The 8,270-nt window shown below is 41.3% G+C and overlaps 1 protein-coding gene across 1 annotated transcript in view; it reads left to right on the top strand.

Annotated features, from left to right (window-relative positions):
- The first annotated feature begins 233 nt into the window (after positions 1–233).
- LOC124151605 overlaps positions 234–8,270 on the top strand; it is a 32,629-nt gene continuing 24,592 nt past the window's right edge. Inside the window, exons 1-4 of the mRNA XM_046524138.2 lie at positions 234–583; positions 3,853–5,001; positions 6,666–6,709; positions 8,123–8,242. Coding sequence (XP_046380094.2) covers positions 4,979–5,001; positions 6,666–6,709; positions 8,123–8,242 — 187 coding nt within the window. The 5' untranslated portion in view covers positions 234–583; positions 3,853–4,978. The remainder of the gene's footprint in view (positions 584–3,852; positions 5,002–6,665; positions 6,710–8,122; positions 8,243–8,270) is intronic.

Below are 8,270 nucleotides of genomic sequence, written 5' to 3'. Positions count from 1 at the left end.
TACGAAGTCTAAGTACCCTCCCTTCGCTACGCTGCCTCCCCACGAAGTTTTCGATGTTATGTTTAAAGCAGTTATGTGTTTTGATGTGACGTCATGACTTCCGGGTCACGTGCCGACTGTGAGAGGGCGCTACTTCCTGTACTGTTTGGGACAACTTTCTTCAGCAGCTGGATCTCACACAGTTCGTCTCTCTGTCAAAAGACAGCAGTAAATGCATTACGGAGTGTTGTAGGATAAGTATACAAATGTAAAAAATATTTAGATTTTACTAATATTTGCGTCAGCTTTTCTTGTTTACATTTGGTCTGAGTGGCCAGTGATTCCAGGTTTTGAATCAACTGAAAATGGTTTACTATAGAGGAAACAATTTTCATTTTTATAATTATAAACCATATAATGTTGTGGCACTATGCTTTTTATGCCGATAATAACAGCAATTACACTGTACCCAAAAGATCTACACATGTTATCATACTTAACAATTTATGGCTTTCTAATAAATACAGATTGCCAAATGGATGGTCACCCTGATACAGTGACCTGTTATATATTTTCAGATGGCTTCTTGAGGCAATGGAAAAAGGTAATAATAACTTATGTTTAATTATTTGTTTGTTTGTTTGTTTCTTGTTTGACGCCGCACACACAAAACGCCAGCTATATGACGGCAGTCTGTAAATAATCGAGACTGGACCAGACAATCCAGTGATTGACATCATGAGCATCGATCCACGCAACTGGGATACAATGACATGCATCAACCTGGCCAGCAAGCCTGACCACCACGACAAGCATAGTCGCCTTTTACGGCAAGCATAGGTTGCTGAAGACTTATTCTAACCCGGATTATCACAGGCCTTTTATGGTTAATTTTAAATCAGGTTCATCTGTGGATTGGTGCTGCAAATTGCAAAGATTGTATGTATACATGTTCCGAATCAAACCAGAGTTAGATATCAACATTAGATCGTTTGCGCAAATTGCAAAGACAGTAAACTACAGTTATAACGAACTACATTGGACCACTAATTTTAGTTCGTAATAATCGTATACTGAACAACAAAAGTTCCTGTGACATTGAATAAGATTTAATGCAAAGTTAAGTTTTTTACCAACTCTGAAACAATTTCGGTTTGCAACAGATACAAGACTCCTGTAAGTGTTCAAATTGTTTAATTTGCCATACTGTCTTCAGAAAATGGGTGATTTCATAAAAAACCATGAACATGCCAAAATGTCAATTTACAAATCAATAGCGTGTGTGTCCACCTCTGGTTGCAAGCAACACATCTTCGTCTCATGAAATGGACCAGGCGTCGCACAAAGTCCTGTGGGATATCTGTCCATATCTGCTGGAGCATGTTTCGAAGTTCCTGGAGTGTCTGTGGAACACGTGGTTGACGTCGAAGGCGCCGATCCATCTCATCCCACATGTGCTCGATTGGTGAGAGATCAGGGGAGCGAGCCGGCCCGGGGATGACATTCACGTTGTTTTGTTGAAGAGAATCCTGAACAAGTCAAGCAATATGAGGCCGGGCGTTTTCATGTTGAAAGGTAATGCCTGGGCCATGAGGACGCAAAAACGGTAAGACAACAGGGCGGTAGCGCTGTTCATTGAGATTTCCCTCTCCCACTATCAAACGGGTCCTCTGTCTTGCTGTTATCCCACTCCATACCATAACGCTGCCGCCCCCGAACCGATCTTCTTCCATGACACAATGATTGACGTAACGTTCACCTCGAAGTCGGTACACTCGAATCCGTCCATCGCTGTGGCTGAGGTGAAAATGAGACTCGTCAGTGAATAGAACTTGTCCCCACAGCATGGCCGTCCAGCGTGGACGCTGTCTGCACCACTGAAGACGTGCTTTACGGTGGTTTCCTGTCAAAATGGGACGTCTGGCGGGTCTTCTGGCGACAATCCCTGCACATCTGAGGCGACGACGTACGGTTTGTGAAGATATTCGTCGAAGGCCAGGGATGCTTCTTGCAGTCACTGTTGCTGGCTGGAATCGATTTTACAGGTGTGTTGTTCGAATCCGAAGATGGTCTCTGACTGCATTCGTCTGTTGCCAACGTTGCCATAAACACCAAATGGTGTTTCTGTGGACTTTAAGTTGTCTTGCAACATCACGTTGACTCGATCCTGCTTCAAGCATACCAATGGCTCGCAGACGCTCATTTTCGGACAGGCGTGGCAGTTCGAAATGCTGAATAATTGCGTAATTTTGTTGTTTTTCTGAGTGGTTGTTGTCAGCACGATGCTAAACAGTGCATATGGAATCCCATTAACGCACATGTTTTTATACCCATTCTTGGGTAGTGAAATGCTTGGGGCTTGCATAAAAGTCAACGTTTGCATGGAATGCATGCTTTCTGGAGCAGTCGCATTTTTGTGACTTGATTCCATACATGTACTACAATATTGAAAACCAAACTTTACTTGTTTGAAAAATACACCAAAATATTGGTGTCACAGCAACTTTTGTTGTTGAGTATAGTTCGTTTTATAAGCATATATACAAAAGATATACAGCAGTTTTGCCGGACCAAAAATTAAGTTCGGTATATCGGTCAGATTGTTATAAGCGTGTTCGTTATAAACACAGTTTTCTGTAGATAGTACCTTTTCCGAAACAAGCCAAAATTTGATTTCAAAAGAAAACTACATGGGTAATACACTACTGATACTTATATGGTTGGTTAATATAGACTTACTGATCTCACCTCTATGCATGTTGAATATTGGTGTGAGTGAGTTGCGTTTAAGACCTATTTTAAAAGTATTCAAGTTGTGTCATGGTGTGAGAGGAAAGCCAGAAGTGATGCAGTTCTCATACGTTTATCACTCAGGTGAAACCCACGAGCACGAATATTGTGCTGAAACAAAGGTTTCAGGCGTACCCAAGGGATGCAACTCTGCACAGCGAATTGCGGCGCCTTAGGCAACTGGCTGTTGAAGAGTATAATGTAACAGAAAACTGAAATTGCAAGTTTATGCTATCGGTTGAGTATTACTTTGTTGTTTATTGTCAAAGTATTTCTCAAAGCATAAAACATGTCTAAGTAAAAGTGAAGAATATTCTATGTACTGCACATCACTGAAACGTTTAGCTGACCCCGACCATTCGTTAAACCAAGAGTTTGCACTTCTACATTTCTTCTTCGTTTTTTATGCCACATTAAAAAATAAATATATCTCTAAGATCTTTTATCCCATCAAGTACCAGTCTCTTAAATGATTGTTATTATAATGCGTTCTGTACTGTTTTAGTTCTCGTTGTTTTGTTTTTAAGATCGGGATCAGCAACCCATGCTTGGCGTAAAAGGCGACTATGCTTGGTGTAAGAGGCGACTAATAGGATCGGGTGGTCAGGCTGGCTGACTTGGTCGATGCATGTAATCGCGTATCCCAGTTGCGTGGATCGATGCTCATGATGTCAATTACTGAATTGTCTGGTTCAGACTCGATTATTTAAAGACCGCCGTCAAATAGCTGGAATATTGCCGAGTGTGGCGTTAAACAACAAACAACAACAAATCTTTGTTTTTTACGTCATTTCATGTACTCAATCTGCAAGCACTTTCATATGTACAAATAATTCTCTTGCGGGTGAGTGAGTTGAGTGAGTGCGGTTTTACGCCGATTTTAGCAATATTCCAGCAATATCACAGCCATGGATACCAGAAACGTGATTCACACATATTACCCATGCTTGGAATCGGACCTGGGTCTTCGGTGTGACGAGCGTATACTTTAACCACTATACATTTGGCTCCCCACCGTTCCTTATCTTGCGGGTAATAAAGATTTGTCATTGTCACATTTTCAGCAATACCATTTACTTTCAGAATGTGCCACCTGCGTGAAATTATCCCAGATTTCGGATACTATTCTATCCTCTGAAGATCAGTTTCTGTTTCTACACGTGGATGCATCGCTCATCAACCACCACAGGCCTCCAGTATCTGAGCAGAAGAAGAAAGACTGGAGACTCAACCGTGACCATTTCCTAGGGGAATTCAAAAAGTACACCTCAGCCCTGAGAAATTCGGGCGGCGGTGCCATATTTGTACATATTCATGATCTGGATGTTGCAGACAGCTATCTGGACCATTTTCATGAATTAGTTGATTCAAAGCTCAATGATCTTATTGAAGACGGAAGCCTCTTCGTCCAAGTGTACAAAAAGAATTGGTTGACCTGCGTTGAAGAAAACATTAATGAAGAGGATTGCGATGTGGGAAGAAATACAGGTGGTGGCATCGATCAGAATGAATATCGGAGTGTAGTTAGTGTGACAGTGATACCATCTCTCACAGTTGTTACCGTGGATTTTAAGACGAAACTCCCCCTGGACAACAGTATCATCGATCCGTGCAATTCTGACATTGTACAATTTCTTTCACGGAAGATACCATTCCAAGACACTACTAGCAAAATACGAGGTCTGAAGGAGCTGAGAGAGAGCCGCAGCATTGAAGTTAAGGGTTTCAAATTCAAAGACTGTGATCAACATATAGAGAGGGAGCTCCTTAATAACCCTTCAAAAATTGCAGATTACATCTGGAACCGAGCAAAGATTGGACATTACATGAGCGCCTTCACGAAGATCGATGGTGGCGGATCGTTTTATCTCGGAATCCTAGAACGAGAAAAAATATATGATGCGTACAGATCAAAAATTTACTCAACCACAGGAATAGCTGTTCCACTTGAGAAACATTCCAAGCTTAAAGATTTCATCAAGGAGAAGATCGGTGCTGAAACACTGGTTCTTCCATTTGACGTTGAAGCTCAACCAAAACCCTTATCTCCAGACACTGTGAAGATAGAGTTTCATCAAGTGCGTGACAAACTATTTGTTCTCGAAGTTGCAGTTCCAGCAGTCAACGGGCTGATGTTTTACCACAGAGCCGGACCTGAAGCCTATGACATGTACAAAACCGATTCCCCAAGACGACTAGAGCTTCTGGAATGGCAACGTCGACTTCTGAGATGAAATATAATATTTGGCTTAGTATAGCTTAATTGCCATTAATTGAAATGAATTTAATAATCTATAAGACCCATGAAGATCCGGGATAGAATAGGTCTTCAGCAACCCATGCTTGGCGTATGAGGTGACTAATGGGATCGGGTGGTCAGACTCGCTGACTTGGTTGATGCATGTCATTGTATCCGAATAGCGTGGATTGATGCTCATGATATCAATCACTGAATTGTCTGGTCAAAACTCGATTATTTTTCAAACCGCCATCATACAGGTGGAATATTGCCGAATGCGGTGTTAAACAACAAAGAAACCAACAAATTGATCGTTGCCCACTATATCGATCACTGGATTGTCTGGTCCGCACTCGATTATTAACAACAAACAAACGTTGCTGTCTGGAGATAAAAATTGAGTCTGGGACAAGCAAACCAGTTGCTAAGAGATGGGCAAGGATCTACACCCTTAGAGTTTCATGACACGCAATCATCCCTGCCTCAAAAAGCGATCTTAGCACCATGGGCTCTCAAAAGTTTTGGCCGAGTGGGATAACGTCAGTACAGCTAAGATCGCTTTATGAATGAGATCCATGACCCACATTGTGACTACCGGTTTGATTTTAGTCAGTGATATTATACGATGTAGCAGTATCACGAGGGGTACATGGGGTTTAATGCGTACCGCGTTAGGTTTTCTACCACGACCCGGAGTGGTAGAAAACCTAACGCGGTACACAAAACCCCATGGTGAATTTTTTTTGTCTAAGTATCTCCTATGTAGGAGATAATAAGTCCTACGTAGGAGATACTTAGACAAAAATAATTCACTTATTATCTCCTACGTAGGATGTAATAAGTCCTACGTAGGAGATAATAAGTGAATTATTTTTGTAGATACTTAGAAGATACTAAGTCCTACGTAGGATGTAATAAGTCCTACGCAGGACTTAGTATCTTCTACGTAGGACGTATTATCTCCTACATAGGACGTATTATCTCCTACATAGGACTTAGTATCTCCTACGTAGGACTTACTATCTTCTACGTAGGACTTAGTATGGCTTAGAATTACTATCTCCTACGTAGGAGATAGTAAGTCCTACGTAGGAGATAATAAGTCCTACGTAGGAGATAGTAAGTGAATTATTTTTGTCTAAGTATCTCATACGTAGGACTTATTATCTCCTACGTAGGAGATACTTAGACAAAAAAAATTCACCGTGGCCCTACTACTCTTCCGTATGATCCTGGTATAACAAATTTGTGTTACCGATATATATTTTAATATGACATCAAAGAATTAGAACAAATTCAAAATTGATAGAAAACAGCTGTTCGATTGAGCTGAGGTTAACTTGTGCAATGTCACGAGACTTTCACCGACTCTGAAAAAGTGTGCAGCTTTTAGCTTCGGGGTTGAAGGGACTTATTCTCCCGCTGAGAAGTTTATTTCCTTCCACGGCGGGATACATAGTATTTTATCAAGATCATGTGGACCAATCAGATCTCATCATTCTGACATGGAAGTATTATAAAGGTTAACGTTTTTTAATCATCTAGAACCTTTGGTATTAATTTTGACCTGTGTGTTATTTACTCATCAAAAGGTGTGGGGTTTTTTTTATATATGAAAAATGTTGACTTATTGTAATGTTTTATTACAACTTTGCAGAGTCTCAAGTGCCATGTCAAATTGCAAACAAACCAAATTAACTGGTAAGTGTAATTTTTCACCATTTCGGGACCCATCAGTGACTTGTAAAATGATGTCCGATGCAATTCCCTATTTTGACTTGTACCATATGTTCCCTTGTTCGCTCAGATAATAAGTTTAGCAACCCATTCTTGCCGTAAAAGGCGACTATGTTTGTCGTAAGGCCAGTTTCACACGGTGCCGATTATTGCTCCCATTTGAGATCAGACAGCGCTACGACACGAAAAGTGAAAAAGTCGGATTACTATCCTCAATGATCTGGAATGTTCTATCATTGTCTGAACGCAGTCGTATACCTTCGTAACAGAGTCCTACAGATCGGGAGAGATCCAAAGAGGTCGGCCAAGCACTCCCGACAGTATGGTGCGTCCCGTAACATTCGGGAAACTCAGCCAATTTTGTCTAGTCAGACTACAATCGTGACGATGTCGTGCCAGACTCTGCTGTATCGGATCAAAATCGTAACAATGTTGTCCTGTGTTGCCTGGACGGTGTCCTGTGGGTCGGGATGCTGTCCTGTGGGTCGGGACGCTGTCGTGATGAACGGCCATGAATTGTTCATTGCTGTTTCTTGTCGACTGAGTCCAGATTGCGTCCCGGTCTAGCCGAATGCGAACTGTCTTTGTCGGTTCACTGTCTGATCTCTATCGGATCGCAATCGGGAGAATCGGGACGCTGTCGGGACAGATTCTGTCGTTTTTTACCATGCGGAAGATACAAATCGGATCAGATTCGGATTGAGAATGGGAGAATGGGGACAAGCTCGACTGGAAACGGCTGAATCGGGACTCTTCCTGAACAATATGTGAATGTTTGTGAATCACAGGAATCTTGATCAGACTTTTGACAAATTTTAATCGGGAATGGTCCTATCAAGGACGGCAGTAAAAATCCCGAATATGTGACTGAGTCCATATTATAGAGGTGACTAACTGGATTTGGTGGTCAGGCTCGCTGACTTTGTTTGATGCATGTCATCGTGTCCCAATTGCTCATGATGTCAATCACGGGATTGTCTGGTCCGGACTCGATTATTTACAGACCGCCGTCATATAGCTGTAATATTGCTGAGCTCGGCCTTAAACAACAAATAAACAAACAAACAAGCATCATATAAAAAGGTGATTTTCCTTAGCACAGGTAAACAATTGATTGCCTTTGCATGTGTGTGTGACTGCTGCCACCTGTGGGAATTATACGCTCACCTCGATATTTGATAGTGATTCATAAACACATGCTCATCATACGGTCCGAATCTTGCAGTGGATTCTGCTTTTAGAAGAAACATATTTTAATTATGGAAAAGGTTTTATTTTATTTATGTTAACATGAACGTAAGTAAAATTAAAACAATTTTATCATTGCATCTCTGTCCGTACTTTGCAGTCAAGGCTGGTATTGTGATTTTTTTTCAGAAAAAGTTTTTAAAAATCGGATACAGGAAGTAGATGTGAAGTCATTTGATCATCATCCCCCTCATTTTTGGCAAGTCGGCAACAGCATTGACAACATACAACACCATGTGTTCCAAGAAGGTATTAATAACTTTGATCTATCCGTCTG

Source organism: Haliotis rufescens, unplaced genomic scaffold (genome assembly GCF_023055435.1).
Source record: "Haliotis rufescens isolate VD_foot unplaced genomic scaffold, xgHalRufe1.0.p SCAF_33, whole genome shotgun sequence".
NCBI lineage: Eukaryota > Metazoa > Mollusca > Gastropoda > Lepetellida > Haliotidae > Haliotis > Haliotis rufescens.
This window is presented reverse-complemented; position numbering and strand designations above follow the sequence as displayed.